The following is a 27,608-nucleotide window of genomic DNA, read 5'->3' on the forward strand; positions in this document are numbered from 1 at the left end:
TGCGGTTTTGCCATGTTGCCCAGGCTGGTTTCAAACTCCCGAGCTCAAAGAGATCCACCTGCCTGAGCCTCCCAAAGTTTTGGGATTACAGCAGCGAGCCACTGTGCATGGCAAGAAAACATTCTTAAAAAGATATTTCAACCTTCAAAACAAAAAGTACACAAACCTGAACACAAGCTGTGCATTTGGAAGAATCTGCTCTAGTCTGCTGATATTTTTCAACCTGAAGCACAACACAGCTGGAGTGGGATTGCTGGTGAAGACTTTAATAATTCCACTTGGAAATGACATTGTCATGTCACCAGTGATCTTCACGATACACCTAAAATGGGGATATTTTTAGAAGTGTTTAAATAAAATGCTTTAATGTCCACTACACACACACACACACACACACCTATATATATCCTTTATCATAATTATAAATTATCTTTTCAATTTAATTATTTAAAATTATATACATGAAATGGTATATTCACCTAGCATCATCGTTTCCTGGAAATGCAAGCACTTTGAGAATGTTGCTTCACTCTTTTGTGATAACCATTCCCTGCCTGACCTGTGAGGATGTTGCTTTTCTTATAATGCTATCCCTAGTTGTAGCTATTTTTCTCTTCCAAACCCCACAAAGCACTGGGCCTGGTGATGGCAGATATCCCCCTTGCTCCTCATTGCTTCTTCCAACCCTCTATTCAACCGGGTTCCATTGGTAATCTTATCACATTCCCAAATCTATTAACTCTTTTTTTGGTCTTTTCATAGCTTCCCCTTTTATCTCTAACCTGCAATAGTCCTTCCGCCCACTCTTAGCTGATGACTGTGCTCTGAATTTTACTGAGGAAATAAAAAAAATGACTTGCTCATACTCTCACTAGTAAATCTACCTAACTTTTTATCCATATCTTCTTCTGCCTTCCATACTGTTTCAAAAGATAATCAATTTCTGCACCTCAGGCCAATCTCAGCAATTCTGCACTGGAACTCATTTCCTTTTTTTTTTTTTTAATATATTTTATTGCACTTTAGGTTCTAGGGTACATGTACAGAACATGCAGGATTGTTGCACAGGTACATACATGGCAATGTGGTTTGCTGCCTCCACCCCTCCATCACCTATATTTACATTTTTCCCCATGTTATCCCTCCCCAACCTCCCTACCCCTCACTGTCCATCCACTATTCCCCCACAACAGACCCCAGTGTGTGATGCTCCCCTCCCTGTGTCCATGTGTTCTCATTGTTCAACACCTGCCTATGAGTGAGAACATGCGGTGTTTGATTTTCTGTTCTTATGTCAGTTTGCTGAACTCATTTCCTCTTATACACTGAAGGACTTCATTCATGTGATTGATCCCCTCTTTTCTGCAGGTCCATTTTTTTCTGTAAATACTGTTTCTTTCATTAGCACACATATATGCTGACATATATATCATATTCAAAAAAACACAAAAACGAAAATAAATAAAACCGTCCTTTGATTTCACCACCTCACTCCTGCTACCATTCCATTTCTCTGCTCTCACTTAGGGCAAAACATCCTGAAATAACTGCATCTGTTCTTTCCAAATATAGTTGTCTAGACTACATCAGTTTCAGCCCCTGAACTCCCTCAAAGCACACTTTCATCTTCACTATGCCACTAAAATCTCTCTTGTGAATGTCACTAATGACTTTCCATATTGTCAATGGTCAATTTTTCTTGACTTGTCAAGCAGTATCAGATATAGTTTCACATGTGCCATCAAGAAATGATTTATTCACTTAGTTTCTAGATGCGGATCTATTAGTCCTCTCCTCACCTCTCTTGCTGCTTGCTCTCTCAATTTCCTTTTTAGATCATTGTCATCTTCCTGTTTTCTAAACACTGGAGGTTCAAGACTTAGTTTTCAGATCTCTTTCCTATCTACTCCTTAAGGCCACTAAGTTTGAGTATTACCTTACAAACTAATTAATTATATTACCAAATACTTTATCTCTAGCCTAGACTTAGTTTTCAGATCTCTTTTCTATCTACTCTTTAAGGCCACTAACTTTGAGTATTATCTACAAACTAATTAATTATATTACCAAATATTTTATCTCTAGCCTAGACTTAGTTTTCAGATCTCTTTTCTATCTACTCCTTACGCCACTAACTTTGAGTATTATCTACAAACTAATTAATTGAATTACCAAATATTTTATCTCTAGCATAGACTTCTTGAACTCCAGAATCATGTATCCAAGTATCAACTCAACATTTCCACTAAGATGGCTTAAACTTCAAACTTAGCATTTGAAGTTCAACCTCCAACAAATCTTGACAATTCCATTTTCAAAATATATTCAGAATCTCATTAGTACTTATCACTTACTCTGCTAATACTGACATACAAGCCACCATAATCTCTCACCTGGACTTCTGTAATTAATCTCTAACTTTCTCTCTCCATCTATTCTGACTGCCTACCGCACCCCTCTGCACCCAGTTTATTCTCCATAGAGCAACTGGAGTGCTCCTTTGAAAACATATGTAATTTCATCGTTCCTCTGCTAAAAGCCTCTACTGGCTTTCCATATTACTCAAAATAAATTCCAAATTCCTTATCATGGCCTACAATGCCTAACTTGGTCTCCTACCTCTCCAGATTCATCTTCAAGTACTCTCTCTCCTGTTTACTCCTACTCAGTGACATGGTTTTCCTTGCTGTTTCTTGAATATACCAAATATGCTTTTACTTTGGTATCTTACACTCACTGGTTCCCTCTTCCTGGAATACTCTTTCCTCAGATATCTGCATGTCTTGCTCTTCCATGCCTTTCAACTATCTGCTTAAATTAACCTTAAAAAAGTTTTCTCTGATCATTCTATCTAAAATAGTAGCCCTTTATCTAATGTTATTCTCTAGCCTCTAACCCTGGTTTATTTTTCTTCATAGTGTGTATCAATACCCAATATATTCAGTTGTTTCTTTGATATTTAGTGTCCCTCACTATAATGCAAGCTCAGGAGAGAACTCTGTTTACTGAAGTATTCTTAGTGCACATATAACAGAGTCTGAGAAATAATAGGTGCTCAAGTATTTGATGAACGAATGTACATTGACTGCAATCATCAAATGACTATATTAGATAGCAAAAAAACAGGTAAATAAATAACAGAAAACTGTAATTTACATAGAATCAAAATGTAATTCTTAAAATTTACCACCAAGCCTCACCGCCTCCCCTACCCAACACACATACATACACATACAAGTACATATTTTAAAAACTAACTTGGTGGGATCTGCTCCTTTAAAGTAGGCATTAACAGATTCTGTAAGGGCGACTGCTACAGGCAAGGTGTCCTGATTTCCAAGGCTGACAGGGCTGGGACCCCGTGACACACCTAGAATATATACAATTAATTTGTTAAATCCTTCAGAAAGACATAAATATGAAGACAGTTAGATTCATATTGTTAGGTTATCACAAATGACCCTATTACTGGTTTCAGTGATGTCCCATGTATAAATCTGGAGGCTAAGAAATAAAGCATACAACAAACTGGAGCATAATACAAAGGACAAAAAAAAACCCAGGAAGACATGTCACACAGACACTTCTTTTAAATGGAAAGACAGAATGGTTAAACAACATCAGAATAAAAAAGCCCTTGACTTAAAGAGCTAAAATTACAAAAATATGGTTTCAAAAATATTCAAATACCAAAGTCTTCCAGATTCTATCAATCATTCTTCAGGGCATAACTGAAGGCCAATTTAGGATTTTTGTATTTATTTCTATCCAAGTAGTAATGTTTCTTACACTACTCATTATCATTATAATTCTCGTTAACATCCTCTTTGTCTGGTGTTTATACTGTATTCCCACATTACTTTGTCTTAATAAATATCTGACTAATAACACTACTTAAAGGAAGATCAGTGTCTATGGAGCAAAATTAAAATGTAAACAAATTTATGCAAGTGTTCAGGTTTTTATTGTTTTAAATTTAACCTAAATAAAGTATCCCCTCAAAACAGTGCATTCCCTTTGTTTTTCTTCACAAACACACTCTTCTTACTACTGTGTGCCTTACCACTACTGCTACTGACTTTCCAAAGTGGGGGCATTTCACTTAATATATATATAATGCAGTTTTACAAAAATATATGAGTTTATCATTATTCATAATTTCACTTAGGGAAATAAAAAAATGAATAACCTAGGTCAAGACTTATCTCTGAAATTTGAATATATGCTTTTCTTATATAAATATTACACAATGTTAACAGGTATTAGACATTCTTATTTCAGATGCAACTCCTATGTTGAAACACTGAGTTGCTTCTGAGATACCTTAAATATTAATTCTGATAAAAAATCAGTACTGGCTTTCTCCACCTCACAACTAAATCTGAGGTGCTACAAAGAGTGAAAAAAGATACTGTTACAGCTTGGTATTCTAGATTTTGAAGGATTTTTTATTTAGAAGGTTCTTCACAGTTAAAAAGTTATTCACAAAATCACAACAGCTACTATTTATTAACCACTAACATGTGCCAGGCACTTTGCCAGGGGGACATGAAAAAAAAATGGTGTCTTTTTGAAGCACAAGTACTAGCTTTGCAAAGCAGAAGCAAAACAAACAAAAAATGTGAGGGATGGGCTGGAGTGGAAAGGAGACCAAGATGAGGCTGGAAAAGTGCTCACGATCCAGATTAGGGTGTGAAAGACCTTTAATTTTGTCCTTTTGTCACTAGAAACCATTGATAATGTTTGAGAGAAACGTTATTAGGTTTTTATTTAGTAAGATCTCTCTGAACACAGAGTAAATCCTAGATTGAAGGGAAAAATGACTATTGGCAGGGAATCAAGTTTGGATCAGGTGAGAGTGGTTAGGTGAAAGCTAGAGACCTGATCAAGTGTCATTAGTTTTGGGATGTGAGAAAATATCAAGTCAAAAAAGGCATATTAAGTACAAATTTACTGATTATAATTATAAAAATATATGTGTTTACACTGGGAAATTTCACTATAAATCTAACTTAGCTCAATCCACTTTTTTCCCTAATGTATTGTTCTAAATAAGAGGGTCATCAGAAATTCAGGAAAACATATTTTCTGAAAAAGACAAAGGCTGTAACAATCTTTTCTCTCCAATTTTGTAACTGTGGTAAAATAAACATAACACAAAATTTAGCATCTTAATCATTTTAAAGCATACAGTTCACCGGTATGAAATCTATTCATAACATTGTGCAACAACCACTATCATCCATCTCCATAACTCTCTTCATCTTATAAAATGGAAACTCTATACCTATGAAACAACAACACCCACCAGTTTCCCCAGTCCCTGGCAATCACACCATGCTACTTGCTGTTCCTGTAAGTTTGACTACTCTAAGTACTTCATATAAGTGGAAACATAAGTATTTAACTTAGCACAGTGTCTTCAAGGTTCATAGCATGCTAGAATTTCCTTCCCTTTTAAGGCTGAATCATATTCTATTGTATGCAAATACCACGTTTTGCTCACCCATGCATGCAACAATGGACACAGGTTGTTTCTACCTTTGCTACTGTCAATAGTGCTGCTATAAACATGAGTGTATAACTATCTCTTTGAGGTTCTGCTTTCAATTCTTTTGGGTATATACCCAGAAGTAGAACTGCTGGATCTTATGGAAATTCCATTTTAAATTTTCTGAGGAACAGCCATACTGTTTTCCACAGCAGCTGTACTATTTTATATTCTCACCAACAATGCATAAGCATTCTAGTTTCTCCACATCCTCACCAACATTGTTACTGCAATACTTTTTTTTTAATTAAAGAAAATTATATTCTCTTAAATATGAAATTAATATATTCCCTGGCCAAGGTGTACTGGCTCACACCTGTAATTCCAGTACTCTGGGAGGCTCAGGTGGGAGGGCTACTTGAACCCAGGAGTTTGAGCTGATAGTGAACTATGATCACATCCCTGAATTTCAGTCTGGACAATGGAGTGAGACCCTGTCTCATTAAAAGAAAAGAAAGTCTCTTGAGTATCTCACACAAATGAATATTTATATAAAGCCAGTGGTAACATTAATGTCTACTACCGCTTTGACATGAAAAATTAAAGAAACCTGCATAAATATTCTTTTCAACAATCTAATCTGGGCACTTAACACAAGAATTCTTGAAATAGCTTCCCTGTAAATTACTACACTATTACTGAAACATTGGCAAGGAGAGAAAAGTATTGGAAAGTTGAAGGAAAAAACCCACTTAACATTTGGCATATTCCTTTTTGTATTTTCTATTTTTGTTTCTCTTTCAAGATCATTTAGCACATGGATACTTCAAAAAAATGATTAGGAAATATGTACTTAAATAGTCTTTTAAAAAATCTAAATGTATACTGCATTATTCCAAAGAATTTCTTAGAAATAAAAATTTGTTTTCTTAATAAGGATAAGGATAGATTGTAGTTTCTAATTTTGGTTTAATTTACATATTATATAATGTATATTATACAATGTATATATAATATATATATAATGTATATATATAAATTAAATAATAATATATAAATTAAATCATAATTTATACATATTATATAATATATATAATAATAAATTTATACATATTATATAATGTATATTATATATTTTCTAATTTGGTTTAAATACATATTATATAATGTATATTACATATTTAGACAATTTTATGTTTTGAAAACGTAGACAGCTTATGACCTTGAAGTATGTAACAGGTACAGGGTACCTTCTTATAACAATCAATGGATATTTATGTAGAATTCCTTTCCACTCAGAAATAAAACAGAGACTCACTCCCTACTATCTCCTATCTCCATGCTTCTAACTTCATCTGTATGGTTTTCGTATATGATAGCCTTTGCTCTACTAATTTAGGTAATAGAGTATTTTTTTTAACTGACACTCTTTTTACTTCTTTTTAGACCACTTCTTATCTGATTTTGATAGTTTTAAAATTAAGATTTATTAATACTTCTTAAAGCTGAGTTGAGGAAAGCAGAGAAGAAAATGCAAAAATACTGTGTTTTTATAGCTGGGGATTTGATATAATGGATCCTGTGCAACAACTTGATGGAATTAGCACAAAACTGAAATAGTTAATCTTATCATAATTCTTGATTTCTGAGACACCATACACTTCTGGAAAAGGAAAAGTTAGGTAACAAAATATTTTAGATACACTTAAGGATCATTAGTCAACACATACATTTTCTTCTGATACAATACCTGGTGACGTCTCACAGTGCTTTTCAATTTCAGAGAGTGTCCCAATCAAATTATCATCTTCTATTGTATTTAAATAAAACAAAATAATGCAGAGAAAGAAAACATTTTCAAGAAACAAGAAGAATCAGAAACTTAAATCTAAACAGTGCTGAATAATCGTGGCAAAGAAAGAGAACTTTTTAGGTAGATTTTAAAAATCTTTGTTGTACAAAATTCACATAAAACCTGCCTTGCCTATATTATCGCTGTCACCTGCTTTTGGTTGTCCTATTGCCAGCACTGGGTCAAACCATAAACAAATATGTGCCAATTCAATAGAAATTAAAGTTTCCATCACAAACAAACAAAAAACTTCCTGAATAATCTAAAGATAATGAAAAAAAGAAAAAACCACTAAAGCTAAAATAAGGTTACCCAGACCACCTGCCTGATTTCTAGTAGGTCCCAGTTAGGTTTTTTAGGACTAACGTTAGATTCTTTGGGAAAAAATTACAAGATGGAGAAAATGCTATGTTCACAAAGGTACTAAGATGGTGACATCATGTTTAGACATTTAGACATCAAACCATTTTATATTTAATTCTAGCCTATATTACTTACCCTCTTTTTACAATGGCCACATACAAGATGCATTTCTCCTATGTGAGCCTCAATAAATTAAAGTGAAATTAAGTCAGCTTAATTGGGGCTGTGGTTATCAAACTCAGTTGATATTAAAATTAGAGTCACCTGTAAGGCCTGTTAAACGATTACTAGTTCCACTCCCAGGGTTTCTGATTTTTAAAATCTACATTTCTAAGAAGTACCCAGGTGATGCAGATGCTGCAGGCAGTTCCAAGGACCTCACTTTGACCATTACTGAATTAGTGCTCAGTTAGTGCAAATCAGTGATTTGCATTATCAAGAATAAACCCATCACTACCTAAAACCAGTTGCAGTAAGTACAATTATAATTTTGATGAGAAGCTGTTGCTCCTGCAACACAGGTGCTTTGTCTAAGTGGTTTTGTGCTTTATTATCCTAACAATGGGTGAGAAAGGTACTAAGAATTTGTAGGAAAAACTGAGAAGTGATGACAAAAAACTTTTGAGCAAAGTCTAGATGTAAAATACTGAAGTTGTTTGATGAGGTTTAGGTTCATACAGCTATGCCTAAGACAGGGATCCTCAACCCTCAGGCTAGTACCCAGTCGCACAGGAGGTAAATGTCATCTGTATTTACAGTGCTCCCCCACCATCATTGAATTACAGCCTGAGCTCTGCCTCCAGTGAGATCAGCAGTGGCATTAGATTCTCATAGGAGTGAGAAACCTATTGTGAACTGCACATGTGTGGGACCTAGTTTGCATACTCCATATGAAAATCTAATGCCTGATGATGTGTCATTGTCTCCCATCACCCCCAGATGGGACTGTCTAGTTGTAGGACAAGCTCAAGGCTTCCACTGATTCTACATTATGGTGAGTTACATAATTATTTCATGATGTATTACAATGTAACAATAATAGAAATAAAGTGCACAATAAATGTAATGCACTGAATCATCCTGAAATCATCCCCTTGAACCCAGTCCATGAAAAAATTGTCTTCCACAAAACCAGGCACTGGTACCATCAAAGGTTGACGACCACTTACCTAAGGGCTATTTTTAAGTCTTGAAATTCTTGTAGAAAAATATAATTCACTGCAAGCACAAACCTGTTTTCATTCAATCATTTTCAAAACACTACTGTTTTTAAAACATAAACTTTCTAGAAATGCAACTATCAGTTCACAGTAAGGAAGAACTGCATTTCATTTTGCCTTCAACTATTTATATTGATCAGCAGTTCATAAATTTGACTCATTCTTAACAGTGCTAACCACAGTTAAAATTCTTTTATCCAGACAACATAGACTGTCAACAGAAAAGCAAAGCATGGACAGTTTAATAAACTCCAGGTGTGTTTCCAGAAAAACAAAATTTCTAATGTTAAATTCTTCATTAGCCCATTAAAAAATATATACATATTTAGCATACATATACTTTGTATGCTACATTTCACATGTAATTGATGATAACCACTTACCTACTGTTGGAGTATTGGCAGCACTCAATGAAGCAGATGATGAGATAGAAGAAGAACTTTCTGCCCGGGCTAAGGGTGCAGCAGGAGGTGGGCTGGTGTTGGAAGTTACAGGTGGGCTGAATGGCCTGGGCTTAAAAAAAAAAAGTTATTTATCAAAATGTTAAAACAATACCCCTCTTGTTACAGAAGATTTTTAAGTATCAGGTAAATTTAACATAAAAAAACAAATCTACTGTGTGCGTTTCTTGTAACTTAGTATCAGAGATGCTATACATCAAAGCATTTTTAAGAACATACCAAAGATTGAAAAGGTTATTTTTAAATAATGCTGTAAAATGGGTCTTGGTGCATAAAAATTTTTCTGTATTTAAAAAGGTATGCTTAAGATAGATTCTCAGAAGTTAAATTAGTTTAAACAGTATAAACGTTCTTCTTCCCAAATTGCTTTACCTGACTGACTATAAATAGAGAAAATTTCTCTACACCCTTGCCAGCAATGAATGGATGAATCACAGAAGAAGAAAAAAAATGATTAAAAATTTCTTATAGCTAATTTGGAAAATAAAACCTTCACTTTTATGAATGGGTTGATGTAATTTAGGGAGGTTTTAGTATTATCTGAGCTTTCACTAACCCTTTGCCTTATTTTCTTGCAAATATTTTCCTCCTTAAATATTGCTTGTCATTTACACTTTTGGTGTTTACAAATCTGTTCACATTTTCCTCTGTACTTCCTTGTAATGCTTCCTCATTGAGAAAACTCATTCCAAACAAAGGTTTGAGACTCAATTCTGTTGTCTTCCCAATTTTCTAATGAAACATAAAACAAATATGAAAAATATAACTCCAATTCATTTATCTTTTACTTTGGTGAATGGATTTTTTTTTCCTTCCAAATTCCTAACTGTACCAATAAATCATTACCAACACTTCCTGAGGTGTTTTGCTTTCTTAAAAAATAGGCATATTTGTCTTAATTTAAAAAAAAAAGCTTTTTTCTGCTTATAAAATTATCAGGTAAGTAGATATTTATTTAGTTGCCTACTATGTCCCTGGATTAGGCACTAGATACAAAGCAGTGAACAAGAAAGACAACTGTCCTCAGTTATTTGAGGAACATGAAAAACAAAAGGCAAAAACAAAACCCTACTTGCATTCATACACTAGTCAACTCTTCACTGCATGAATATAAATTTACAGATATACATTTTAATAAAACTGTCATTTTATTGCAAAAAGTGTTTTACAATTTGTAACCTCCCCACCCATTTAACCATTTTTTCCAGAGTACAGCTTTTTGATGACTCATTATGAAAAAATTCAACAGGACGCTAACAATACAGCTGTGTGTATATGCAGACCAAGGTGGTGCAGGACATCAGTCTGAAAAGATACTGATCAACAGCTATTCTGAAACTTGCAATCCTGGAAATAGTTTTGAAATCAACTACTGTGAGATATTTCTCATATGGCAACATAACCTCAAGGCCAATATAAGGTGACTGCATTTTATATTTTTTTTAGGAAAAGGCAAAACAGCTCTTTTCTCAAGTGGTTTTCTCTAATTTTAGAATTATGCTATCTACTACAGAGGCCAATAGCACTTGAAATGTGACTAGCCCAAACTGAGATGTGCTACAAGTGTAACATACAGAGCAAATTTTGAAGACATAGCATACATAAAAGGAATGTAAAAATTCTCATTAATTTTTATGTTGAATATGTGTTAAAATAGTTTTTTTTATATAGCAGATAAAATATATTACAATGAATTTCATTGTTTTTCTATGTGGCTACTAGAAAATTTTAAATTATATGTTGTTTATATTCTATACTATTTGACAGCATTGCTTTAAAATAATGTCTCTCAAACATTAGCATGCATCAGAATCACATGGAGGGCTCGTTAATGATACACAATTGCTGGGTCCCTCCCTTGAATTTCCGACTTGCCTGGGGTGGAGCCAGAGACACTATTTCTACTAAGTTCCCTGGTGATGCTAATGATTTAATAAAAAATTTTAAAATCTAATCTGGTACTGCAGTTTGGGTGCCACTGCTATCAACAATGAACAGTTCTTCCAGCCAGGAGGGAGGATGTGGTTATAAACTCCTTTGAGTGTCTGGAGAAAGCTATAAGCTCTCTCTCTAGAAAAATGCACATACAAGCATAAAAAAAAAAAAGACACTCCACCGTACAGCTGGAGAAAATGCAAATCAACATAACCTCTCTGGTGGGCAATACAAAAATAATTATTAAGAGTCTTAAAAATGTACATACAGTTTAGTTCATAAATTGCACTTTTAAAATTTTTTATTAAAAAATGAAGGCTAAAAAACCATAAGGATAATCATTAAGACATAATTTATAGTAACAGAAACATGGAACTAAATGTTAAATAAATTTCTTCAAAATTTTAGAAATTTAATTCTGACAACAGTGTAGAAGACCGAGCACTCATACATTGAAATACTCTACAACCACTTAAAATGGTGGTCCCTGAAGCTCAGAGGGTGGTTTCTATTAACTCTCTCAAGGATGGGGAAAGGGTGGTGTATGATGACAAGGGGGTGATGTGAAGGATTCAACCATGAGTCCCACTTTATTTTATTATATTAATACTTACAATTTAAAGTTATTTGGCAACAGATTCTATCACTTTAAAGAAGCTTGAAAACTATGAAATAGGAATAATTCATTCAGCAACATGGATGGAACTAGAGGCCATTATCCTGAGTGAAATAACTCAGAAACAGAAAGTCAAATACCTCATGTTCTCACTTATAAGTGGGAGCTAAACAAAGGTTACACGTGGACATATAGCGTGCAATAACACCGTGGAGACTATAAAAGGTGGGAAGATGGGAGAATGGTAAAGGTAGAAACATTACCTATTGGTTATAATATTCACTACTCAGTTGATGGGTACACTAAAAGCCCAGATTCTACTACTATGCAATATATACATGTAAGAAATCTGTACTCAAACCCCCTAATTCTATAAATAAAATTATAATCAAAGAATAATTCATGATATAGATTTTCAAGTAAAAAACAAATTAGAAATGCAAAGTATGACTTTTTATTTAAAAATATGCCTACACCATTAATAATTTTTGAGCAATTATTTGCACTCAACAATGTTCTAAGTGTTTTATATGTATTAACGCATTTTAAGTCTCACAATCTAATATCATTATATATATTTTATCCATGAGGCAACCAAAACTCTGATTACATAACTGTTTAATGTTGCTCAGCTAATACAGGCCTAACTTTTAACTATATTTATTGCCTCTGGATAAACACTTATGCATTCCAAAAACTGTTAACAGTGGTTATCTTTGGGTGGTAAAATACAGAGGAAATTTTAAATCTCCTTTCTGTGCTTTCTGTGTTTTCCAGATTTTACAACATGATCATATACTGTTTTTACAACCACAAAAAAGTCAACTTATTAAAAGGTACTTAGAGTTCTAGTCATAACTTGATTTTAAAAAGAGAAAAAAGTATTTTAAAAAGTAGTAGTTTCTTTTTTTTTTTTTGAGACAGAGTTTTGCTCTTGTTGCCCAGGCTGGATTGCAATGGCGTGATCTTGGCTCACCACAACCTCTGCCTCCTGGGTAGCTGGGATTACAGGCATGTGCCACCACATCCGACTAATTTTGTATTTTTAGTAGAGACAGGGTTTCTCCATGTTGGTCAGGCTGGTCTTGAACTCCAAACCTCAAGTGATCTGCCCACCCTGGCCTCCTAAAATGCTGGGATTATAGGTGTGAGCCACAATGCCTGACCAAAATGAAGTAATTTCTCTATTACTTAAATAATAAGCTTCTCCTTGGGACCTTGTACTTAGTCTTTCATTTCACTTCGACTAAGTCTGTTCACTCAGAAAAGAAAGATGTCATCATTTCAGTACATGGTGCTCAAGCTTTCCAATATATTCACTGAACTTATAACTGTGTACCATCCAACAGGCATCATGCAAAGTACTGATTATATGAGGCTGACTAAGGCATAGTCCAGTAAGGGTAACACATCCACAGAAAGTACATACAAGGTGATATGTGAACTAAACATAAGCATGTGAACTAAACATGTGATATAAACATAAGCAGAGTATCTGGGTATAAGGAAGAGAAGTGAAGGAATGATCAAAGAGGGCTTTGCCTAGGTGGCGATATTTAGCTAGGTCTTAAAGAAAGAGGTCAATTTGTTACATAGAAAACTGAGGGGCATTTCAGGTACAGAGAGCATAGGAAGAAGCCATGGACATATGAAAGAGCATAATGTGTTTAAGGAACACTGAAAAGTTTCAAGGGGCTGGAATCTAGGTCGAAAAGGGGAGAAAGATGGACAGATTAGTCTGGTAATGCAGGTTGTTAAGGAAGCTTTATAAAGACTCTTGTACATTCAGCTAAAACATTCAATCATACAGACAGAAACCACTGGAAATGTATCAAGGGAAAAATTTTAAACTGGACTTAGAAAATTAATTCTGGTAATTAAACGGGCAATCAGTGTAGAATATGAAGCAAAGTAAACCAAATCAAAGGCAAGTGGACTGATTTGGGAGAACCTCACTGAATAGAGCCTATAGATTTTCTCTATCTGATGACTTTTTAAAACCAATGCTTTCCCATCCATGCATGTACTTTTTATAAGTCAACTGGACGAAGTGGACTCCAGTTTCCTTACGTATACAATTTTAAATGCTGAGCTAGTTGCCTTCCACGATCCTCCTTAGAGTATACTTTTAAGGTCTAAGAACATGCCACCACTTATTTCCTTAACATTTGACTTTAAGTAGAATTATATGAAAACTGCTTCTTTATTGTGAGAAAATGGATACTGAATGGTATTTTTATAATGTGCTAACTTTCTCAGGAAATCTCTTTCCTTCTGGACAATGTCCTGTTTCATAGGTATGATCACTGAGGTAATAAGGAAGAGTAAAGAAAGCATTAGCTGGGAAAATTTTTCTATAGTATGAGGACATGGATAGAAAACCTCAAGCAATTAACTGTACAGGGCATATAGAAAAAGATAATTTGCACTTTAAATTAAAACAGTTACGTAATTAAAAAAAAAAAACCTGAGTACATACTATTTCATTAATCCCACTGAGTTTGCCTGTAGTAAGCTTTGGTCTGGAAGTAGGCCTCGGAGGTGGGACAATGGTGCCTACAGAAAGAGGAGTTGTGGGCCTGGCTGGTTGAGGGGAAAAAGAGAATGTGAAGAAAATCATTAGTATGTAGCAATCCTTACATAAAAACATTCTATTATAAAGAAACTGTTGGTAATCAAAGCTCATTTTTCAGCAGGCTCTTTTTTTAGATGTAATTATTGATGTTTATTGAAATATTGGGAATCTATCAAATATGCTTTTTTGAAGTGACCAGTAATATTCCTGAAAAAAGTTAATCTTTCAATAAAACTGATACAAATTTTGTTCCTGTTTCAATTATTTATACATATAAAAATTAAACCTGATATACGAGCTGATGAGAACAAACCAATTTAAGGTCAAAGGTCTTTTGTTTATTTTATAGATAGTAATTAAAGACCAAGCTTTTGAAGCTGTACCTCCAGAATAATATTATAAACTATAAATAAATTACTTACCTTAATTAAACTTGTTATTTGACTTTTAAGTTGAACCACACTGTAACATTTTTGGGAGTAACATTATTTGGGATAATTAGATATTCTATTAGTTTACTAAAAAAAAAAAAATTCCCCGAATCACTACAATTTTTGGTAAGTGTTCAAAATAATATCTTAACTTTTCCTAAGTCCTATACACATTTAGTGTTGAGTCTTTCAATGCTATCTGCTAATTTTACAAATCAGAAATAACAGTATTCTTAGTCTCATCACAATGTAAATTTACTGGATAAAAGTCAAGTATATATCATCAAAAGTCACAAATGTATAAGCATAATCAAAACAAGAGTAAAAAAAGGGAAGTACATAGGTTTAAACCCCCTTTAAAATCATGTTTAATCATCATTAATAAATTATTTTCAAAGCCCTTTGGTTCACACTAAAATGTGAGATATAATTCATAGACTGAAAAATATAATAAGTGAGAAGAAATATATTCAGCATGTTTTCAAAGTTTAGAGATGTATAAAATTAAAAATATGTAAATGGGCCTAAGTGTACACATGTGAAAATAAATTGTAAAGCTGAAGGCCTTTAATCATCAATGGAGGAATCAATCGGTGCATGAAAGGAAGGTGCACAGAGGTGGTAGAAAGAGACCTCAAGAAAAAGGTAGTCACACAGGACTGAAAGTACATGCATGGGAGGTACAGAATCACTTAGAATACCACAATAAGAGATAAAAGATGCAAGTGCTATTGAGGTTGCTGAAGGAAAACAAAAAAGCTGATAAATCAAGCTTAGATTCTGAGGCCACTGTCTTTCCAGTCAGTGTCAGTTTTTCATGCTGCACTCACACTTGAAGCTGTACACTGGAAGAAATGTGCACCAAAATCTGAGGCCTATAACACTTGACTGTGTATGACATATCTACTTTGATGATATGTTCATTATCAATGAAACTAGCACTAGCCTATGTTATTTCAAACTTGTGAGAGAGTTTACACAGCAGAGGCATTTATTATTGATCGAGTGGTCTGTCCAAATGGAATTTACAATGACTCGAACCAAGCCTGGTAGAAGTATTAAGTTCAACTTAGAATTTGCTTTTTGAGGAAAACTAATAACAATACTTATGAACACCACTGTTTACAAATGAATCTATATTATATCTGCATATGTCAATTAGGCACTGCTTCTAGAAGCCTCTAAAGGAGATAACTGCAATTGTTTACGTTCTCAACTGTCCTGTGTTTTATTTTTTACTGGTGGTGGGGTGGAGTTCACTGCTACAAATTTCTATTAGAAAGAGTGCTTCAAGAAATATGAATTGGCCTATTATGTATTAAAAAACATAGGTGATAAGGGCTATTCTACATCTGCCCTCAGACATTAACTAACTCAAATATACAAAGCATGCATGTCATACCATTCTGTATGTGAACAAAAGTGGAAACTAATCTAGAATCTAGAAGCAAAAATGATTATGTAGAAGAAATAGCAGCAGCATTGTTAGCTGCTTCTGTAGGTAAATTTTCAAATCATATAATATTATAGCAAAGGTGATTGTGATCCTCAGACATGCAGCTGATGGAAGACATCCTAACCAAAGCATTAGGGAGCCTGTAAGTGGTATCAGCTTACAGTGAAATCTCTGGAATGCCTTCTGAGCATGACTAGAGTTATTAATTCTAACAAGTTCATCAGTAAAGAAAATCCACTGACTTTGCGGCCATGAAGCAAAAGGAAACTTAGATCTGTGCTCTCTGGTGATACTGTTAGAGCAGAATAAAATAGAGATTTAGGGGGAAAAAACTGGTGATGGACTTTCTAGGCTCAGAATCTGACTAGGTTTCAAGCAAATTTTCAATTATCATACACTCAAGTAAATCAGTGAGAAAGGAAGTGAAGTTCCTAGTCTGCTCAAGGTCAGATGAATAAGAAGAAAACAACAAAAAACTAGAAGCAACAGGAAAATTCTAGAACTAAAATATAATCCATATAGCCAAATAGTTCTCTTGTTTTAATTATCTGAAACTAGAAAATTTAAATAATAATACATGGAAGAAGAGCATTAAATTCAAACTTTATATTAAAGAAGGAAAACAAGCATGTACATTAGGAAACTTAAAATGTTGATGGTCCAAAATTATATAAAGTCAGAGTTATTCCTGTTTTCCTAGAGGAGCAAAGGTAACTATTTATAGTCAATACAAAATCTAAAAAGATTTGACAAGGTGGCAAAGCTACAGTGCTGTGTATGTGTGGTACTCAACAAAGTCTGTCCAGTGATAAAACTGCCCCAGGAAGTACACTGGACTAAATCAGTGTTTCAGTTAATATTTAAAAACAGCCTAGGCTGGGTGCGGTGGCTCATGCCTGTAATCCCAGCACTTTGGGAAGCCGAGGCAGGCAGATCATGAGGTCAGGAGTTCAAGACCAGCCTGGCCAACATGATGAAACCCTGTCTCTACTAAAAACACAAAAATTAGCCAGGCAATGTGGCACATATCTGTAATTCCAGCTACTCGGGAGGCTGAGGCAGGAGAATTGCTTGAAACTGGGAGGCGGAGGTTGCAGTGAGCAGAGATTGTGCCATTGCACTCCAACCCAGGTGACAAAGCAAGACTCCATTTTAAAAACAAAAAGAAAAAAAAACCAGCCCAATTATTTTTCAAAAACTAATTTTAAAGTTGTTTTTTTGTTTGTTTTTTGTTGCAGAGCACAAGAGTTCAATTAATCCATGGATAGAGAAAATAGTCTACACTGGTACTTACCAAAGAGGAGGTAGCTATAAGATATTTATGTTAAATTTTTAAAAATACATATATCAATGTTTCTATATATTCGTATCTGACATAAACATGAATACTTATTTATAGTCTACATGGTATAAGATGCAACTGAATCTACAAAGCCAAGCCATAATCAACATTTTAAAACATAACAACACTGGGATGCATAACTATGAGTTATTAACTGATTGGTTGAAATTATTTTTTAGCCTGCTTTAAGATGAGGCTAGTGATGAATTAAGATTGTGAAAGACACACAGGAGAGTAGGGAATGAGCTCACAACCTGGATCTTGCTAAAATGTTAAAATGAGTACCTTAACATCCTCTAGGATGTTAAGATGGGCGAGAAGTGGATTGCAAAGAATGGTGGGACCAAATTTAAGATTTATTGTAACTAGTGAGTACCAAGCAAACAATAAAAATGAATGAAATAAAAATTTAAGATAAAATGCCTATTTCAAAATTTCACTTAGGGCCTGTCTGTAAAACAGGATAATCTCAATTATGAATTGATTAGTTTGATCAATAATTATATTCTGTTCAAGTGAAGACTTAATAGTAATTACTATATAGCAGAATAACTATCTCTTTTGAGCATCACTAACTTTTTTTTTTAAAGGCAAAATTTATAACATTACTTTTCATACTACATAGGCAGGTTTAAAAATGCATACTGAACTGAATTTTAAAACCAGCAAAAAGTTAATAAATGTTGTATCATTTCCTAACAGCTAAACATCAGTGATCACTAAATGAAAAGGAACCATTTTTTACCTGAAGTGATGGTGATATGAGCCAAACATTCTTTAGATAGGTAGCAAAAAGGAAGAAAGAGTACTTTTATAAAAAGAAAGGGACTGTACTAGAGAAAATGTCAAGAAACAATAAGCTGAATTATGAAGAAATTTCTATATAACTAAAACATCTGTGATAATCAATTTGAAAAATTTTATTAAAGACTTCAATAATTCATAATGGCATATTAACAAAATTTTTAAATACTGCTGAGAACTCCTTATTCTAAATACAAAATCCCATTCTAACATTTTTACTAAACAAAAGAGAGATTTGGCAACCACATCAGTTTTTCCTGTACAATTACTTTCCCTATATAATACACACATAAGGTTAATTATATAAAACTAAATAGTAACAAATGATCAATGAAAAAGGCTATAATGCCACTTCAGATTATTATGTTCAACTATGTATTGACTGTTTCTTGCTGTTTTACAAGTATTAAATACAGATTAACTTCCCTTCAAAGGGTCAAATAGCTCAGTGTTTAGGGTTAAGGTTTCTTATAATCCACTTACAGTTTCTTCTAAAAAATATTTTGTCTCTAAACATTCTAATTTTAAAAACCAGTATTTAATTTTTAGTAATAAGATATTTCAACATGGCTTTTTTGTTGTTGTTAATCTGCCAAAGTGAGAGATAGAACAATGACTTTAGAATAAATAAGAGCCAGGTTTGAAACTTGTCTCCATCATTTACTAGCTATATGATTGTGGAGAAGTTATGTATTACCTCTGAGCTTTACTTTCTTCATCTATAAAACAGGGACAGTAAAAACAACTTCGTGCTGCTGTTATTGTGGTGAAATTAAATGGAATGTGTGGCACTCCTAACAATGTTACCTAGCATGAACCAGACAGATTTAAGTTCTCCCACCATGATTCCAGTGCTTCCTTAACTCCAAATACTGGATGGCAATTCTGAAGTCCCAGAGAATAAGGTAGAAGAAACTAAAATTGATTTTATTTTCTTGTTTTAAACAAGCAGTGGTTTCATTAAGCATACATTTTTGATGCCTGCTTTTTGACTAATGAAAAGAGAAACTTAACATATTCTTGCCAAAACAACAACTAAAAAGCATTCATCAACTTCTTTCATAAATTGCTTAGGAAGTGTTAAAGCCTTTCTAGAAAGCAGTTTGACAGTAAGTATGATGGATATTATCTTGTGACCCATAAATTTTAAATTGATAAATTATTACAGGCATATTATGAGACATATGCACAAAATTTGTTATTTCTATGGATGTTCATGATACTGGAAAATGAGATGCAACTTAACTTCCATCAAGAAAGAATTGGTTACACTGATACGTATTTTGTATTTAAATTATCTATAAACAATAATAATTATTTAGATAATAATATGAAATGCTTAGAAATAAACATACCAATTTTTAAAAACACTTAGTATTTTACAAATTTTTATTAAGTCATAGAGTAACAGAACAAAACTAGAATAAAATCATTTTATTTGGCAATATAGAGGACAAATTTTTAGAAATTTTGATCATTAAGTACAATGCACAAATAGAGAATAAAAGAGAAAAGGCAACTGAAGTATTCCTTATTTACAAAACAAAACAAAAACAACAACAACAAAATATATATATATATTTACCTGATGATGATGAAGTTAGTGAAGATGAAGATGATGAATCAAGAGAGGGTCCAAACAGGGGGTCCCAAGCAAGTAAATCACTGGTTCCTTTTCTACCATATTTTTAAAGCAAGAATTTTAACAAAAGAATATTTTATTAGTATAAAATTTGTAGTCCCTTATTTTTATTTCATAGAAAGAATTCTAATAGCTCAATAGACATAACTAAAAAGTTGGGGCCAGGCGCCATGGCTCACGCCTATAATCCCAACACTTTTGGAGGCTCAGGTGGGAGGATCACTTGAAGCCAGGAGTTCAAGATCAAGCCTGGGCAACACCGCAAGACCCTATATCTACAAAAAAAATTTTTTTTTAATTAGCTGGGCATGGTGAGGCATGCCTGTAGTCCTAGCTATCCAGGAGGCTAAGGCATGAAGAGCACTTGAGCCCAGGAGTTCTGGGCTGCAGTGAGCTATAACTACACCACTGTACTCCAGCCTGGGTAACAGAGCAAGACTCTGTCCCTAAAAAAATAATTATTTTAAAATTTAAAAGTTGGATATTCTAGCAGTAGTATATGTGTAGAAATTAATTAACAGATTTAACAGCCAATATTTGTTAGACGCATAACCTAAGATAATGTGAAGTTAGCAGAGGAGAATGGGGAAAATTAATTCCCATTCATTATCCCTTGTTAGACTCAACAACCTTGAGGGCTCAAGTGCACATAGCACACAATCCTAAACAGAAAATTTAAGTTGTATAAAATTGGGTTAAAATTTTATAAGGCCATGCTTATTTTTAAAAATGAAAAAAAGAGTAAAGTGATTTTTTTAAGTCCTTAAGTACAGAAAGGTGGCTTAAATATTTTAATAGTATCAAACTACCATTATTTTTAAACATTTTAGGAAATCTTACACACACACACACACACACACACACACACACACAGAAAACAGGCTCTATAATGAAAGTGCAGCAATTATCTAAGAGTACATCTGAACATACACCTACATGAAAGCACATTACACTTCATATGATAAAACCTAACATTGCGACTGCATAAATGGTTCCTAAAAACAGGTTTAAACACTCAACAACTTATCTTTAAAAATTATACATCCAATAAATATCACCACTGTGCTCAATTAGTACCTCAAAAGTATCAAATAATTGTAAACTACCTATTTAATTAAGCCTATTTTTACTTGTGTTTTACATTAACTCTGGACAGGCTTGATGGCTCATGCTTGTAATCACAGCACTTTGGGAGGCTCAGTCCAGGAGTTCGAGACCAGCCTGGAAAACATAGTGAGACAGTCTTCACACACACACACAAAAAAAATTTTTTTTTAATTGGCTGGGAGGCAGGGCTGGGAGGATTCGTTTGAGCCTGGGAGGTTGAGGCTGCAGTGAGCCATAATCATGCCACTGCCCTCCAGCCTGAGAAACAGTGTAAGACCCTGTCTCAAAACAGACAAGCAAAAAATAAATTCAGAGTATTCTTACAGACAGACACAGAAGTAAAAAGAGACCTATGCAATATTGGCTTAATTTTTTTTTTTTTAAAAGAAGAGCTGGCAACATGCCTTCTAGCTTCTCTCCCTTTTCAACTTGAGACAATTATCTGTTTTGAAGCTTATGAAGTACACTATTTTACAAAGTCACAATCAAAATTGAAGGAAGAAATGAGAAAATTCCCATGAGAATAACCAGCTGAAATACAGATATGTATGAACTTAGGGTTTTATCATTTATTTAGAAGTAGTGAGGCTACCAAGGCCAACTGTGGTTAAATGGATTTTCTTTTAATTGTAAAAGGACAATTTCTTAATGAGTAAGAAATAATTTTAAACTTCTAAAAACTCCAACATGGCATTTGACAGCTTAGAAAACAGGATGATTAATAAAATTATACTGTAGTTGAAACTATAGAGTTAATAAAACTCTAGAAAAAAAGACAAAAGGATACTTAAAATGTAAATGTGGTGTGGAAGAAGGGATGAATAGGTAGGTGTAGCACAGAAGATTTTCAGAATAGCAAAAATACTCTGTATGATACTATAATGATAAATACATGTCCTTACACATTTGTCCAACACCAAGAATGAACCTAATGTAAACTGTGGACTTTAGGTGATTATGACATGTCAATGTAGGTTCACAGATTATAATAAATGTATCACTCCGGTGAGAGAATCTGACTGTGAGAGAGAAGGGGCAGGAAGTGAAATCTCTGTGCTTTCTGAAATTCAGTTTTGCCATGAATCAAACACTGCTTTAAAAAATAAAGTCTGTTTTTTAAAAAAATTAAATATAGAAACTTACTCATTGGGTGGAGCAGATGGCTTTGATTTTGTTAACTCCTCATCTAATTAAAAAATTAAAATATGAAAAATTAAAGTATATTTCATAATCTGAGAAATATTTTAATAAAAAAGAGAAACTCTAAATGCATATCTCAACACTATAATCATTAACAATTTTTGAATTGATAATGTAAACATAAACAATAATGGAGAAAAGGTAAATAAGATTTCAACAAGTTTTCTATTGTGTACACTAAAATAACTGAAATTCTGCTAAATCTTTATTTCTTCTAATATCTTTGGTAAGAAATTACTTGTCAATTAAACTATGATACTGATTAAAATTGCTGTTTAAGAAAGAGAAAATATGTGGGCTACAACTTTACAAGCTAGAAAAAAATGTTTAAATACATAAATTCTGCTTAAGAATTTTAATTGATAAATCATGAATGCATTTCCCAAGTTCAAAGAATATTATTAGTGATTGTTATATTGGCAAAAATTATTAACTCTTGAGGATGTCATATTTTGAAAAATTAAGAACCTTATAGCAACCTGAAGCAAATCTCTTTATAAGATCGCCTGTTTTGCTACCTTTTGCATTTGTAACATGCTTCATTTCACAAGCAAGTGGTAAACAGAGGAATAGCATCATTAATGCAAAACTCACACTGGTACATAAGCAATTTTTGCTGCACCTTCACGTTTTCTTAGGCAATACCTGATGAATGCCAAGTACATCAATATGAGTAATTTCCACAAACTATGGAGGAGTATCACAGTTCCCGATACCCATTCACTCTACATTCTTCACTTGGCTCGGTTTGGTTGGTTGTTCTGCCTCAGTATTTACTGTGCTATTCTTCAGTATTTCTGCATTTTGCTCTCATCTCAACCACTCAGCACCCTCCATTTATCCTCATTTTCCTCATACCCCCTATTAAGCTACCCTAACATTTCTTTATTTCAAGATAAAATACTTACTTTTATTTATTTTGATATTTATCATTAATTTACTAGGTCTTTTAAACATCAACTTACGATTGATGTTAAAGTTTTTGTTAAATCTTCTGTTAACAAAATTACATAGCTTTTGAATGGGCTGCTTCAACTATTTTTCCCACAACCGTTGTTATTTTTAATGCATGATTCTGCAAAAGGTATTAGCACCCTAGAAGAGTTTTCAGTATAATTAAGTTTTTAGTGTAATTAAATTATAATAGAATTTATAATTGTGACCTAACTTAAAAATACGTAAAGCTAAATATTACTCATATCTTACGAATGTCTTCTGGTTTATAAGACTGTATGCCAATTAAACAGTTTAATATTCTTAATCAGAAGTTATTTTTTGGCTTCGGTGATTCCTGAAAAATATTGTAGCTGTATATTAAAGTTTGAAGCATGTCTCTTAGTTCTACAGTAAATAATAAAGACAAGTGTTTTCTTTTTAAAATAATTATCCTTCTAGCCATTAGGTAGGGCTCATGATGAGAAAAGACCATTTATTGCTATAGCTACATAAGGCTAAAAGATTAACAAATTGTCTTATAAATTTTAATAGACATAAAATAAGCAATTCAAATGTCAGACTTACTAGACAAATTCTGATTCATCTGTACCTAAAAAAGAAATGCAAAATAGGTACCATAAAACAAATTAATTTAGTTTGATAATGAAATATTTGTAAAACATTAATACTGGAAACATAATTTTAAGTTGTTTTTAGTACATCTGCCCAATTGTAAAGTGTAGTTACCTAATATAAAAAAAACTTTCAGTTTTTGTTTTACAGTAAAAAAAAATGTAGTTTTAACACCTACTGTTTTTAAAATACTAAAGCAGTATCTACAGCAAAACACTAAAACTTGCTAACCTAAAAATTTAATACAAATATTTTGAAATTCAATCCTGAAAAATTACAATGATTTAAAAAGTCAATGGGTAAAAACATAAAATCTTGTACTTACTGGACTGTGCCGCTAGTAGTACATGGAAGAAAAAGAAAGTTAGTTTAGAATTCTGAATACTCTATCTTTCTGCGCTAAAAATTTATCATTCCCTATTCAATCATATCTAAACTATATATACCTTAAAACACATACATTGTCAGATGGGAAAAAGTTAAGCAAACTAGGCAGCAAAATATATTCAGATATAATCTTTTCTAACCCAATATTAACTATTAAAATTGTTCTGATTATTTTCTGAGTACATGTTCATTGTTTTAAAAACAAACAGAAGAGAGAAGAGTACAAAAGAGAACATTTAAAACTACCCACGATCTCACTACCCAGAGATACATGGTACATGCTTTACATTTTGGTATATATACTTCTAGGCTTTGTTTTAGATATTTACATACATATTTTAAATTAGTTATGCTCTTACACAATATACATTTTTAATGGTTTACAAGCTCATACTTCATATATACTCACCATCTTTTTTCTTTTGTCTTTTTTTTTTTCTTTTGAGACAGAGTCTTGCTTAGTCACCCAGGCTGGAGTGCAGTGGCAACGCAATCTCGGCTCACTGTAACCTCCATCTCCCAGGTTCAAGCGATTCTTCTGCCTCAGCCTCCCGAGTAGCTGGGACTACAGGCACGTAACACCACACCCAGCTAATTTTTTGTACTTTTTTTAGTAGAGACGGGGTTTCACCGTGTTAGCCAGGATGGTCTCAATCTCCTCACCTTGTGATCAGCCCGCCTTGGCCTCCCAAAGCACTGGGATTACAGGTGTGAGCCACCGCACCCGGCCCTATATTCACTATCTTTTAAGCAACTTTGTACTTAAACATTAATCTTAATGTTAAATAGTAATGGTACAATAAAACCTCATTTCAGAAATATTTTTGGTAGAAAGAAAACAGTTCTAAAACTAAATTCTGAAGTACATGACTAGGAGAAAACCACTTTTTTTTCCCCAAACAAATACATGTAACTACTTAAAATATATAATTAGATAACAATATAAAATGGTGAGAACCTTTATTCTTCAATATCAAGAATAGATTTAATGTCAGTCATGATGATCACATACAGACATAATTAACTGTTATCCTAGGACATGCTTTTTTCACATAGTGTAACATTTTCAAATTTAAAATTGACATCAATGAGAAAAAAATTTATTGTGGTAATGTTTTATTTTCCCTTCAAATCCTATTAAATACAGTATTTTAGAACTGAGGAATTAACTGTTACCACTAAAATAAATGTTACAGTGGCAGACTGAAAAAAAAAAAGCAAATACATAATTTAATCTTTAAATTCATTTTTATGGAATTCCCTCTTATATAAAGCTCACAAAACATAGAAGAAAAACTTCAAAATTAGATGAGGCAAAAATTGATACTGCCAATTCAAAGAATTCTACCTGAGACACACAGCACTATTTATGAAATGCAACAAATGGTAGAAATAGTGACTTTTTGACATTTTCATTTACTTATAAAATACTTTCAAATGAAAGCAAAATTAAGCCAAACTCAATTTATTTGCCTGTATAAAAACTATAAACTAAGTATTTCCTCAGCCAATATGCTTAACAATTGCTAGGTAATGTTTGACCAGACACAGGTAGGTAAGAAAAATAAAGACAAACATGTTCATACTTACAGATATTGCTGGGGAGAGTGTTATATTCCCTATAGATACTTTTAATTCATCCAAAGAAGCCATTGCATGATGTGAGTTATTTGGATGGATAGGCTTAATTTCTATCCGATACTTCTTTGGTTCTTCATCTTCAGAGTCAGAATCACTAGATGAATAGAAATGGTTCTCTTTGGTATGTGGGTTTCAGTTAAAGAATTGTTTTAAAATTACCTAAAACATATAACCAGTTTTTCACACATTTATTTTAAAAAAGGAATGAAACCTTTAAGAGTAAAACAGACTTTAACAGAAATAAGACTATTAACTTTTATTAATAAAAACATGTCAAGGCAGGGTGTGGTGGCTCACACCTGTAATCCCAGCACTTTAAGAAGCCAAGGCGGGTGGTTCACTTGAGGTCTGGAGTTCAAGATCAGCCTGGCCAACATAATGAAACCCCTCGTCTCTACTAAAAATACAAAATTTAGCCAGGCGTGCTATGCACGCCTGTAATCCCAGCTACTTGGGAGGTTGAGGCAGAAGAATCACTGAAAGCCGGGAGGCAGAGGCTGCAGTGACCTGAGATTGTGCCCTGTGTTCCCTCCCACGCAACAGACGAGACTCTGTCTCAAAAAAAAAAAAAAGTCAAATGACAAATAAGAAATCACATTTTAAAAAATTGGAAAAGGCTTTAATACATGATTTTCTTATAACTGTCTACTTATATGCCAACATAATCCATAAGAATGCCCAGATGATGAAAGGATATCATTCTGATTTGTTTCTGGTTTAATACTGTAGCCTTCTTCATCTACATCGGGAATGTTCTAAAGGAAAAAGAAAAAAAATACTATAATGACAACTCCAATGTACAAAATTATTAGAGATTATCAAAATAGCCTCAAGTATTACTAAGGAACCAAACCACTTATCAAATATCAACAGGTTAACAAAATTATTAACATTGAAGAAAAATTACATCTTTTTTAGTTAATTAGCTTCAAATGACACTCCATGCTTTGGACATCTGAAGGAGGAAAGACCTGCAAAATGAAACGGGAGAAACACAACTCATAATTTCAGGGCAAGAAATCACCAAGGTGGAGACAAATTCAGACTGTCAAAATCTACAGTTTTTGTTATAAATGAGGAAGAATAAGTGAGTTTAAAAAATACTATCATGTGATTTGAAAGCTATTATCAAGCTAAATATTCTGATTGTTATAAGCTCTACGGAAATATAAAATCTAGCGCCTCCTTAAGCAGTTTAAAGTCTGGATGAACTACCTAAGACAAACCATTAACATCTGCCAACATCCCATAAAGAGTGACAACCAGATACCATGTACCTCGAGAGGCAGCCCTGACAAAACAAGAGCAAAAAATACTTGAACCTGAATCTGATCAAGCCTCTAGATCCAAATGCCAATTTAAATAATATAAAGAAGTAAAACATAATACAGTAGAGAAACATAATCAGCAAAATTCAGACTAAAGGAAACTATAAAACAAATCACCCAGTCTTGCCAATAAAAACATGGAAAGCTAAACAGAGAAGGAAGGAGGGGGAACCTATAGATCAAGACTT

General features: G+C 33.3%; 1 protein-coding gene across 6 annotated transcripts in view; it reads right to left on the bottom strand.

Annotated features, from left to right (window-relative positions):
• Positions 1-27,608, bottom strand: part of FCHO2 (FCH and mu domain containing endocytic adaptor 2) — a 133,931-nt gene that overhangs the window by 12,046 nt on the left and 94,277 nt on the right. For 3 of the 6 annotated variants that reach the window (XM_078365357.1, XM_078365356.1, XM_078365358.1), the window contains 12 exons: positions 26,787-26,847; positions 26,042-26,214; positions 24,390-24,401; positions 24,017-24,041; positions 22,439-22,481; positions 20,132-20,223; positions 18,488-18,517; positions 14,418-14,521; positions 9,310-9,439; positions 7,242-7,301; positions 3,259-3,370; positions 167-322 (listed from right to left, as the gene is read on the bottom strand). In XM_078365357.1, the coding sequence (XP_078221483.1) occupies positions 167-322; positions 3,259-3,370; positions 7,242-7,301; positions 9,310-9,439; positions 14,418-14,521; positions 18,488-18,517; positions 20,132-20,223; positions 22,439-22,481; positions 24,017-24,041; positions 24,390-24,401; positions 26,042-26,214; positions 26,787-26,847 (998 nt within the window). The remainder of the gene's footprint in view (positions 1-166; positions 323-3,258; positions 3,371-7,241; positions 7,302-9,309; positions 9,440-14,417; positions 14,522-18,487; positions 18,518-20,131; positions 20,224-22,438; positions 22,482-24,016; positions 24,042-24,389; positions 24,402-26,041; positions 26,215-26,786; positions 26,848-27,608) is intronic. The other 3 variants (XM_054252196.2, XM_054252197.2, XM_054252198.2) reach the window with 3 other exon arrangements.

The sequence above is a fragment of the Callithrix jacchus genome, chromosome 2 (genome assembly GCF_049354715.1).
Source record: "Callithrix jacchus isolate 240 chromosome 2, calJac240_pri, whole genome shotgun sequence".
Classification (NCBI taxonomy): Eukaryota; Metazoa; Chordata; class Mammalia; order Primates; family Cebidae; genus Callithrix; species Callithrix jacchus.